The sequence below is a fragment of the Mytilus galloprovincialis genome, chromosome 14 (genome assembly GCF_965363235.1).
Source record: "Mytilus galloprovincialis chromosome 14, xbMytGall1.hap1.1, whole genome shotgun sequence".
In the NCBI taxonomy this organism is placed as follows: domain Eukaryota; kingdom Metazoa; phylum Mollusca; class Bivalvia; order Mytilida; family Mytilidae; genus Mytilus; species Mytilus galloprovincialis.
Window position 1 is genome coordinate 37,800,373 of NC_134851.1, and position 12,718 is coordinate 37,813,090.

General features: G+C 32.7%; 1 protein-coding gene across 1 annotated transcript; it reads left to right on the forward strand.

Annotated features, from left to right (window-relative positions):
* The first annotated feature begins 393 nt into the window (after positions 1 to 393).
* On the forward strand, positions 394 to 11,405 carry LOC143059064 (uncharacterized). The gene is made up of 5 exons (XM_076232528.1): positions 394 to 471; positions 1,671 to 1,745; positions 2,330 to 2,407; positions 3,221 to 5,172; positions 10,620 to 11,405. Exons 4-5 carry the CDS (start codon positions 4,873 to 4,875, stop codon positions 11,403 to 11,405), a joined length of 1,086 nt encoding a protein of 361 aa, XP_076088643.1. The 5' UTR covers positions 394 to 471; positions 1,671 to 1,745; positions 2,330 to 2,407; positions 3,221 to 4,872.
* The last annotated feature ends 1,313 nt before the right edge of the window (positions 11,406 to 12,718 follow it).

Here is a 12,718-nt window from a genome sequence, read left to right on the forward strand (position 1 = left end):
GGATGGATTGGCATTGAGTGAAGGGCTATATATTGAAAATCAATATTCCTTTTCAACCATGTTTAACGTGTTTGAATAGTCCAGCTTATATACATGTATTTCAAGTGGCAATGGCAACAACAAATTATTTCCATTCTTGTTACACACTTGCTTCCCTAATTTCTTTTTTGCACAATCCCCTCCCCCCCCCCCCACCCCCCTTCCCCTTTCCTTGTTATTTTTACGCAAATGTATTATTAGAAAATTTATGAAATGATGGTGTTTAGATTAATTTTAATTAATGTAGAAATTGAAAAATTACAATAACCTGTTTAAACAAATATTGTACTTTTTTATATTTATCATATTCATACATTGTCATATAAAACAACAAAAATGTTTTGAAATTTTTTTCAGGAATTTGTAATGCATGCAGGCGGAAGCATTTGCCAAGATCTGAAGAAGGCAAAAAAATCATACAGAGGGATATAGGTAATATATTTTATTAATTTTTTTAACAAAATGTTAAATTTATATTCCAACCTATATTGAAGGTCGGAATATGTCTACAGCTAATGTTATATTTAAACATGGGAGGATGTGGAATGATTGCCAATCAGACCACTCCCCCCCAAATACCAAATGATGTTATGGTTACAATTAACAATTTTAGGTCAATGTATGGCCTTCAACAATGGGAAAAACCTTTACCACATAGTATCTATTTTAAAGAAGTAAAAGGTCCAGGAAAGAACGAATGTAATGTAATTCAACAGAGATTTAAGTCATGTAGATAAAATAAAACCATAAAAACTGCATGTCTTCTGTTTGTTTCATAAGGCATGTAAGGTTGCTGTCTTATTGCTTCTCGCTTGAGATGGAAAAATTATCGCTAGAAACTAAGGAGACCACGTGGACCACGTGTCGTTGCTAACGAAATTGACATTGAAATTGACAACGTCGTCATAGGTAAAATCGCGAGAAACAGATTACCATTGGACATCTCAACTCGATTGCTTTTCTCACTTTCGCTGTTCCAGCTCAAGCGAGAAAATTAATCTCGTTGAGATGATCAACGATAATCTATAAGTACATGCATCTTGAAGAATGAATCACCATCTATATCATCTTTTAAATTATTTTTTGTTCAGTATCAATAATCATTAAATTATTTTTTGTTCAGTACCAATAATCATTAAATTATTTCTTCTAATTATATAAAGTGGCACAAACAAGAGTTTTTCCCAAATATCTTGGAAGATAAGTTTGCTAATTTTTCTTTCATGATTTGAAAAAAAAATCTTTTACACACTGGTCCTTCAACACTTTAATGTTTAGAAAATTCTCATTTTTAAACTTTCTAATCAGGCTAATCCAGTCATCACTTTGTCCTATACAAATTTTGTTTCCTTATCAACCTTTTTATTATGTCTCAAAATGCCTATCCTGATTTTGTTAAACAGACAGATTTGATAGTAAATTTATGACAAAACTCTCAAAATTGCACTTTCTGAATGAAATCAAGATTAAAAAGAACCTTAATACAGAACAGTTTGAATTATAATATATGTATAACGTTCACCAATTATACTATAATTGTTAAAAAGCTTCTGAGATATACATGATATAGACCTAACTGAATAAATACAGTAAATGAAAATCCTTAATATTTTGTTCTTTATCTTTTTTAGATCAGTTCATGAGATTTTCAGCATGCAGCAAGACCTATTCATTGCCGGAAGATTCATTTTCGCAGACTTCAAATGGTAATTAACATATAACAATAAATAACACTTAGGGCAGTTTATTCATTCAAATTCAAACCAGATGCTCTGCAGGGTGCAGCTTTATACGACTGCAGAGGTCAAACCCTGCAATGTTTGGCAAGTAAGGACACAACATTCAAGCTTGATACAGCAATACATGTATATGTATTGAGATTAAATAGTTGACAAAGAATATGTTTCTGAACTTTAATGAATGTGGTCTAAGAACCTAAAAAAAATAATTGGATTTTTACATTATATGGTCCAATACCAAAAATCTAAATTACACGATAACCATGATAAATGGTATATTTCTTTAAAAATGAGTGATTGTCATTAAGGCTATGCCATAATTGTCTTTTGGCTTTTGCAATAACATTGATATTTTAATGCTCACAGATGTTAATTAATATCAATGAGAAATTATTATGAACAACAATTTATATAAAAATATATTTTCAAAAAGGTTTCTAGACAATTTGAAATATTTTTCTTTCTAATGGCAAAAATTGCCTGACAGTTGGGAAAATTTGTTGTCATTTGATCAAGTATTGTTGGTGATATGATATTCTTTTTTATTTCAGGCCAAGAAATAAATTCCCAAAACATATACAGTATGGATACAGAGGAAAGTCAAAGTGACAAGTTGTCTAGTATTGCAGGTACAGTACTCAACAATTACACATATATATATAAGATTAAAATTGGTATATAAAATAAGAAGATGTGGTATGAAATAGCTAATTACACATCTATCCACCATTAATTAAATCAACTATTTTACTAAGCACACAACATCTAGAAGTAAAAGTGAAGACTGGTCGGCTTGGAGTTAGAATATTATGTGTAGGTAATGTGACATGTCTTCTTGTGGACTGTTACCTTTTGCATTAGAACGTTAAAAATCATACTCAGATTGGTAGTCTAGTACATAACAGAGTAATATACATATCAATCGCCACTAAACATTTGAGTTATGAGTTATGCAACTTTATAAACAAAACAATTGCTGAAATTTTAGTTTCCATTCCTTAACTTTAGTTTACATCGACCAAATGTTATGAAACTTATACACAATGCTTGTTATAACATGATACAGATCAAGTTTGAAATTGGTTGGCATCACTTTTACTGTTCTTGAGTTATACTCCTTTATAAACATAAAAATTGCTGAATCAATAAATCAATCATATTTCAATGTAAAAACAAGCCTGGTAGTGACTTTACAAATATGAATATCATAATAATCCTATACATATATAAAGAAAAATTAGTGTAAAGTCACAGAAGTTGTGGCATGATTACCAATGAGACAACTCTCCACAAGAGACCAAAATGACACAGAAATTAATAACTATCGGTCACTGTACGACCTTCAACAATGAGCAATGCCCATTTGGCATAGTCAGCTATAAAATGAATTTAATGACAATGTAAAAAAAAATCATGCATATATTTTAAAATTTTAATTACAGGTAATACTCAAAACAGTAGCCAGGATTGGTACGAGTTGCAGAAAACACCAAGAGAAAAGTTAAATGCAGCAATGAAAATACTTTCTGAATCGTTTGAGCCAATCACTAGCCAATTAACAAAAAAGTGGGAAGAAACAAGTAAGAGTGCAAGATCTTATTATACAAAAAAAGCCCGGGAATGTATCGAACTTGTTCTGAGTATCATGGCACCCTGCCAGGAAGACATTTTATTGGAGAACATACAAATAAATTCTACACAAGAAATCAAATTAGATAACATCACAGCTAGCGTGATGGAAGCATTTCAAAACACTTCTGATAGTAGAACCCAAACCCAAATTCTTTCCATAATTGTAAACAATCACACAAAGACAGAGCTGCAAACCTTGAGTCCAGGACTTACCATCAACAAGATAGATAATGCTAGAAAACATGCACTTGTTAGTGGACCTGGAACTATTCTTAATCAACCTAAAATTTCCCGGATGAAATTATCAAAGCCAAAAGTGAGTCACTTTGTTGAATTTATTCGCAATCCCATTTACTCTAACATTGTTGGATTTGGAGAAACAATACTAAAAATGTCATCTAAAGAACTGATAAAGGTTCCTAAAGTCATAAGAAATGTTATAGATGCAAGACTCATTGATACTTACCTGAGTTATTGCAAAGACAGTGGATTTGATACTTTTAGCAGGGCTTCTTTGTATAAAATTTTAAATGTATGTCATGCTTCCAAACAGAAATCATTACAAGGCCTGGATAATATTACTGCCTTAGGAATGGGGGCAATTGATACCTTACTGAAACTGCTTACCAAATTAGAGACTTTTGGAGTCACATATCCTGAATCAAAGAAACTGACTAACATTTTACATATGGTAAACACATTTATGAAATTTGAATACAAAACTCACTTACACAAACTGGATGGCTGTGAAGATCATTGTACAGTGTTTGCTCTCAGTGACCCTGGTGATGCAAAATTTGCTACTGCTTGTGAACATTCACATGAAACTTCATGCCAGAAGTGCTCATTGGTTGAGAGCTGTGTGCCTCAGATAAGAATAAAACTTAATGATATAAGTACAAACATTTCAGACCAAATTGTCGAAGAATTGACATATGAATTAGACAATTCAGAGAAGAGCCTTGTTGATTGGAAAAAGCACATTCTTAGAACAATACATCAAGATCAAGCTAGAACAAGTGTCTTGAAAAATCTTCATGATGACCAAGGTCTTGTTATTTTAGACTGGGCTATGAAATTCCTGCCTTATCAATTCCGTGAAACACAATCTGATTTTGTTGGTAAGAAAGGTATCAGCTGGCATATATCTTGTCTAGTCACTAAGTCTGAAAATGAAGAATTTGATCTTCAGTGTTATGTTCATATCCTTGAGAATGGGTCACAGGGTTGGTTTTCTGTGGCAAATATCATACTGCACCTGTGAACAAACATAAAATCTACCAGACCAACACTTAAAGAGGTGTTCTTGAAAAGTGATAACGCAGCTTGTTACCATTGTACTAATCTTCTTGCCTTCATTCAACAGAACAATGGTCAGTTTCCCATCAAAGTGGCAGAATATAACTTCAGTGAGGCCCAATCAGGCAAGGATTTGTGTGACAGTAAAACTGGATCTTGTCGCATGCACATGTTTAAATATGCAAATGAAGGTCATGATGTTTTAAACCCAAGGAGTATGAAATTAGCACTTGACAGTTATGGTGGAGTAAAAGGGACACAATCGTGTATTGTTACAGTAAATGCAGATGATGAACCTAAAACAAAGATCAGAATGCCAGGGATAAGCACTTACAACAACTTTAATTTTGAAAATGATGGTATTATAGCAAGAAAAGCTTATAAAGTTGGTGAGGGACATGTTATAAAGACAAGTATCCAGTGTAGTGAAACTATTTCAATAGAAAGAGTATATAAACTGGAGGTAAGAAACATGTAGGATTTAAACACACAAATTAAAATTATTAAAAAATTATATATAGGACTAAAAATGATTAGATGTGTGGTATATATGCCAATGAGACAGTAATAGTAATTAAAAACTAGAGGCTCTAAAGAGCCTGTGTCGCTCACCTTGGTCTATGTGAATATTAAACAACGGACACAGGTGGATTCATGACAAAATTGTGTTTTGGTGATAGTGATGTGTTTGTAGATCTTACTTTACTAAACATTCTTGCTGCTTACAATTATCTGTATCTATAATAAACTTGGTCAGGTTAGTTTCAGTGGAAAATGATGGTGAAAATTTTACTATAAAGGGCAATAACTCCTTAGTAGGTCAATTGACCATTTTGGTCATATTGACTTATTTGTAAATCTTACTCAGCTGAACAATATTGCTGTTTAAAGTTTATCTCTATCTATAAAAATATTCAAGATATTAACCAAAAACAGCAAAATTTCCTTAAAATTACCAATTCAAGGGCAGCAACCTAACAACGGGTTGTCTGATTCATCTGAAAAATTTAGAGCAAATAGATCTTGACCTAAATAACAAATTTACCTCTTGTCAGATTTGCTCTAAATGCTTTGGTTTTTGAGTTATAAGCCAAAAACTGCATTTTACACCTATGTTCTATTTTTAGCCATGGCGGCCATCTTGGATGGTTGGCCGGGTCGTCGGACACATTTTTTAAACTAGATACCCCAATGATGATTGTGGCCAAGTTTGTTTAAATTTGGCCCAGTAGTTTCAGAGGAGAAGATTTTGTAAAAGTTAACGACGACGACGACGGACGACGACGGACGCCAAGTGATGAGAAAAGCTCACTTGGCCCTTCGAGCCAGGTGAGCTAAAAATGAAAATAAAACAGTTGATCTATCATCATTTTCTTTCAAGTGGCATTTTCAAACAGGACATGTTTTTATACCAAAACTTTAATTTGTCTACAAAGTTTTAATAGTGTTTTGAAAATCAGAGCTGATGAACTATTTTTGTTGAGCCTGCAACTTTTGTTGCAGAAAGCTTGACATAGGGATAGTGATCTGGCGGCGGCTGCGGCGGTGTTAGCTAACTTCTTAAAAGCTTTATATTTTAGAAGGTGGAAGACCTGGATGCTTCATACTTTGTATAGATATGCCTCATGGTACAAATTTTCCGTCAGTGACATGTCCAATGTCCTTGTCCTCATTTTCATGGTTCAGTGACTACTCGTAAAAAAGTTAAGATTTTTTGTAATGTAAAATTCTGTCTTATTATAAGTAATAGACATGTTACGAAAAGGTATATTCACGACGCTGAGGTTGACAAATTACAATTTAAATGTGGGGACTGTGTCAAAACACAAGAGAGATTATACCTGTGTATACATTGAATATTATTTAAAAACTGCATTGACCTTTTTGGAGGCAATTCCGTATGGAACGAACATACAATAACATTTTTACCATAAGAAATATAAGAAATAGATATTAATAAATTCTATGATATTTTCAGGAAACTCTAATGCAAAATAAAATAGGGGAGGGGAGAGGGAGCGGTCATGTAAATGCAACGGAGACACGGGATACATACGTGTGTAAATTTTTCGGCGAGCCCTTGAAAAAATGATAGACCTTGCACAATAATCTGCTTTATACCTGCTCGTGAATATACATGTAACGGTCATCTATACACAGTTATGAAAAGCCAAAAAAAAGTGATGTATTTTGATCCAGTTGTTTGCCACCTAAATTTTTATCTAACGAGATCTGTTTTAAAACACATGAACACGATTTTTATACAATTTCAACTTGAAACATGTTGCGTTTTAGTTTATAAAATTTATACTCTCGGTCACATACATTTGGCTTCGAGGACATGTATTTTCTTCCTTTATTTCCTTCCAACTTTGTCTTTATTTAAACAGTTTTAAACACTAACATGTTTAACCCCGCCACATTATTTATGTATGTGCCTGTCCCAAGTCAGGAACCTGTAATTCAGTGGTTGTCGTTTGTTGATGTGTTACATATTTGTTTTTCGTTCATTTTTTTTTTTACATAAATAAGGCTGTTAGTTTTCTCGTTTGAATTGTTTTACATTGTCTTATCGGGGCCTTTTATAGCTGACTATGCGGTACGGGCTTTGTTTATTGTTGAAGGCCGTACGGTGACCTATAGTTGTTAATGTTTGTGCCATTTTGGTCTTTTGTGGATAGTTGTGTCATTGGCAATCATACCACATCTTTTTTTTTTATATTAGTTCAATTTGTATTTTCCGATAAGGGGTTTGTGATTGATTGATTATTGATTACATAACGTCCAGTGGCAAATATTTAATGCCTGTTCAGAACGATAAGAGGTTTGTGTAAAATATGACTTACTACTCATTAGTTGAACATCACTGCGGAGTTTCCAAAAGCATTACATAATGACTTTGCATATACACCTTTAATAACACAACCTTATGCAGATATTTTGTGTTTTATAAATTCCTGAAACGTTTTGTGGAAATTCGACAACTGTTTCATAAGAAAATGACAATAGGAAAATAAACATCGATGACCGATGGATATTTCCTCTATTTAAGCTAACAAAGCTATGGGTTTTCTGAAAAAATATTATGGCGTTTTTATAGATGTGTACCTATTACTACTCTACGGATGTACCAGTTGTTTTTTTCAGGGAGAGGGAGGGGATTTGAATTGAATTGGAAAAAGGCATCAACAAAGAGCTAAACCACGAGCATAAAGAAGAACATGTAAAAAAATTAATTTGCGTATATCAGAGCGTCGGGTATATGTCGAACACGCTATAAGGCGCTTAAAAACATTTAGAGTAGCTGGAAGCGAATGGGAATGCCCCATAGAAAAAAATCAAGCACACTGTAGAGCTTTGTGCCGGATTAGTGGAGCGACAGATTGATTTGTTTATGGAACTGTAATACAACAATAAAACTCATTTCTAATTGGATTACTATGTATATGTTATCAATCTAGAATCGAATGAACTTGTATAATTCTCGGCCCCCTTTTGTCTAGCGCACCCACTCTTGCACCCGTGCACCTTTCATGTCGTATGAAAGCCTGCAATGATATCAAAAAAGCAATTGTCATAATATTAGGATGTTACATCATCATAATCCTGATGTTCCACATAAATGTGATTTGAATTCACCAAGACGCACAGGATTTAAATTTTATCTATTATCAATGTTTTGACACCGTCCCCAAATTTAAAGTGTAATTTGTCAACATCAGCGTCGAGAATATACCTTTTCGTAACATGTCTAATAGGATTACTATATTTAGTATGTGCGTACCTTGCAAGGTCCTCGTGCCCGTCAGACGTGGTCAGGTTAGTTTCAGTGGAAAATGATGGTGAAAATTTTACTATTAAGGGCAATAACTCCTTAGGAGGTCAATTGACCATTTTGGTCATATTGACTTATTTGTAAATCTTACTCAGCTGAACAATATTGCTGTTTAAAGTTTATCTCTATCTATAAAAATATTCAAGATATTAACCAAAAACAGCAAAATTTCCTTAAAATTACCAATTCAAGGGCAGCAACCTAACAACGGGTTGTCTGATTCATCTGAAAAATTTAGAGCAAATAGATCTTGACCTAAATAACAAATTTACCTCTTGTCAGATTTGCTCTAAATGCTTTGGTTTTTGAGTTATAAGCCAAAAACTGCATTTTACACCTTTGTTCTGTTTTTAGCCATGGCGGCCATCTTGGATGGTTGGCCGGGTCGTCGGACACATTTTTTAAACTAGATACCCCAATGATGATTGTGGCCAAGTTTGTTTAAATTTGGCCCAGTAGTTTCAGAGAAGATTTTGTAAAAGTTAACGACGACGACGACGGACGACGACGGACGCCAAGTGATGAGAAAAGCTCACTTGGCCCTTCGGGCCAGGTGAGCTAAAAATGAAAATAAAACAGTTGATCTATCATCATTTTCTTTCAAGTGGCATTTTCAAACAGGACATGTTTTTATACCAAAACTTTAATTTGTCTACAAAGTTTTAATAGTGTTTTGAAAATCAGAGCTAATGAACTATTTTTGTTGAGCCTGCAACTTTTGTTGCAGAAAGCTTGACATAGGGATAGTGATCTGGCGGCGGCTGCGGCGGTGTTAGCTAACTTCTTAAAAGCTTTATATGTTAGAAGGTGGAAGACCTGGATGCTTCATACTTTGTATAGATATGCCTCATGGTACAAATTTTCCGTCAGTGACATGTCCAATGTCCTTGTCCTCATTTTCATGGTTCAGTGACTACTCGAAAAAAAGTTAAGATTTTTTGTAATGTAAAATTCTGTCTTATTATAAGTAATAGGATTACTATATTTAGTATGTGCGTACCTTGCAAGGTCCTCGTGCCCGTCAGACAGTTTTCACTTGACCTCGACCTCATTTCATGGATCAGTGAACATGGTTAAGTTTTGGTGATCAAGTCCATATTTCAGATACTATAAGCAATAGGTCTAGTATATTTGGTGTATGAAAGGACTGTAAGTTGTACATGCATATATGTCCAACCGGCAGGTGTCATCTGACCTTGACCTCATTTTCATGGTCCAGTGGTTATAGTTAAGTTTTTGTGTTTTGGTCTGTTTTACTCATACTTTACATGCTATATGCAATAGGTCTACTTTATTTGGTGTATGAAATGATTGTAAGGTGTACATGTCTAGCTGGAAGGTGTCATCTGACCTTGAACTCATTTACATTGTTCAGTGGTCAAATGTAAGTTTTTGAGTTATGGTCTATTTTTCTAATACTATATGCAATAGGTCAACTATATTTGGTGTATGGAAATATTTTATGATCTTTATGTTAGTTGCCCAGGTTTTATTTGACCTTGACCTCAATTTCACAGTTCATTGCTTTGTGTTAAGTATTTGTGTTTTGGTCTTTTTTTCTTAATTTACAAGCAAAAGGTCAACTATATTTGTTGTATGGAAGAATTGTTAGCTGTACATGACTGCCTGGCATGGTTCATCTGACCTTGGCCTAATTTTTATGAGTTATTGATCAATGTTTAGTTTTCTTGGTTAATGTTGAGTTTATGTGACAGCTGAATAGAGCTTTATACATGTTATATTTAGGACTATCAACATAATATCAATGATTTATAAAGAAGGCGAGACATTTCAGTGTGTGCACTCTTGTTGAAATTATTTTCTGGTTTTTTGACAATAAATTGAATCTGTAACTGTAATCTGCAATGAAATTGTACCAAATGAGGAGGAGGCAGATTTATTTTATTATCCTTACTGTTAATGAAATTCCAAATAAGTGAACACAATTGGACAAAAACAATACTTTTCTGATAGATTTCAGAATTTTCTGTTTATTATTATTTTTTAATTCTGTACAATATTAAAATTTATCATACTAAAATTATTCACATGATAATATTTTTCTATCATTTCAGGTTTTGGAACCTTTCGCACAAGATAAACCTATCTGTGGCAAACTTAACAAATTTCCCGATAGCAGAATTGAAGATACCCATGATCAGCAGCCTTCCTTAGAGGAGGATCAACCTATGTCAGAAAACAGCATGAATAGTTCTGCATCCAGTGCATATTTCTCTTGCCCTGACTTTTCATGTGATAAAGTGTTTGCTTCATCAAATAACCTTGACCGTCATTTACTCTTAGGAAATCATAGTTACCGGAAAAATACCATATCTTCTATGGATACAGCAGTTCAGATATACTCTTCCTCATGTATTGATTTGCAAAAGTACCATGAAAATGTCATTCAGGAAGCAAGTCATGAAGTTGAAATTTCAGTAAATTTGAGAGAAAAGTCAAGAAGAGGTTGGGGCTTGAAATCAAAGAGAGCAAATGTACGGTTTTCAGATAAAGTGAAAACTTACTTGCAAGAAATTTGTGCATCATGTGAAAAAACTGGCTCACGTCCTGATTTTATTGCTTTGTCAAAAGAGCTAAGGAAGGCAACAGATGAAAATGGCAACAAGCTTTTTACAAAACAAGAATGGCTTAACCCACCACAAATTAAAGGATTTATTGCAAACATAATTTCAAAATTTAAGTCGTCTTTGGCTGTAAAGAAACCACGAACAGAACTTCAGGAGGTTAATGTAGATGATGATGAAAAACTCTCAGAAGTTATATCTATGTTAGAAATGAATGATTATAATGAAAATGCTGTTTGTATTGTAAACGAGGTTTTTTCTGCTATAAATATCTAGAAAGTTCTGCTTTTATTATTGTAGATGAAGTTTTGATGATCCCATAAAAATTGAAGTTTTAAAAAAAATGCTTATTTTGTGTTGTTGGAATGCTGTCTTGTGGAAATGTATCCCACATCTCCTTCTATCATTTTGTCTATAAGTTGTTTGAAATTGTGACAAGAAGAGATATTTTTTATGATCTATAAAAATTATTATCTCCTGAATATGACTGTTATACAATGTACATGATGTATGCCAAAAGTCTTGGATAGGAGACTTATTTATACTAAGATGTTGACGACAAAACAGGACTTTGTCTTTATATGCATTTTTACAAATCAATTGTCACTAAAAGTTAGAAAATATTTTTTTAGATCATTTGTTGATTATAATATGTTAATTACAGAATTATGAAGGATACATTTTTTTTTATTAAACACAATTATTCATGAAAAAGAAATACAACCAGATTTTTTTCTCCTTTGATCTCAAAAACCAAGTGTATATTGTCAATATGAATGTACATAAATGCAAGAATTAATCATGTTGATTTTTCAAGTTAATTATTTTATACTTTGCATTTGCATTTTATTTAAATAATTTTGATGAAAATATTATCATGATTAAGGTGGTTTTTAGTTTAACATTTCATTAGGAGTTCAGTTTGAACAAGTACATAGAAACTTTAACACACTATATAAATTGGATAAAAATATTTTTCTGACTGGGACAATAATGGTACAATGTATAACTGAAATTATAACTTTATTCAAAGTCAGTGCCAGATTTTTTTTAAGAGACTGTTTATTTTGATTATCTTTTGAAAAGTTTCAACAAAATCATAGTTTTCACTCAAGTGTCACTATGGTCTTTTCGTTATCAATATTTGGAACATATTTATAACTATTTATTACAATGGCAAAGGAATAGTTTATGATAAATCTGATATTAAACTGTACAAAATGATTAATATTCATTTCTAACAACAAGAAAAATTTAAATATTCTTAAAAAGAAAAAGATGTTGCATACAGAAAATTCATGCGTATTCGACACCCCCCCCCCTTTTTTTGGTGGGTGCTTATTTCCGAATAAATCATTTTAAAAGGAAAATGAACTAAATAACATACATATATGTTTCTTTATCATAGAACCATTTAAGATAAGTCATATTCAGTGGATCAGTTAAGGTATAGATATTGAGCCCACCATTTTTTTGAAAACATCATTTTTTTCCCAAATCAGCAAATTTTGAAGTGGCAAAATTTTTTTCATTCTCAAATCCCCAGCACAATATTTTATGAAAGCAGTATGGAGTAGTAGTTTTATCAA

Excerpts from the sequence above, each read along its gene's own strand:
- LOC143059064 (XM_076232528.1), top strand. The coding sequence starts at position 4,873 with ATGCACATGTTTAAATATGCAAATGAAGGTCATGATGTTTTAAACCCA. Across the intron at positions 5,173-10,619 it reads AAAGAGTATATAAACTGGAG|GTTTTGGAACCTTTCGCACA; the intron begins GTAAGAAACATG and ends CTATCATTTCAG.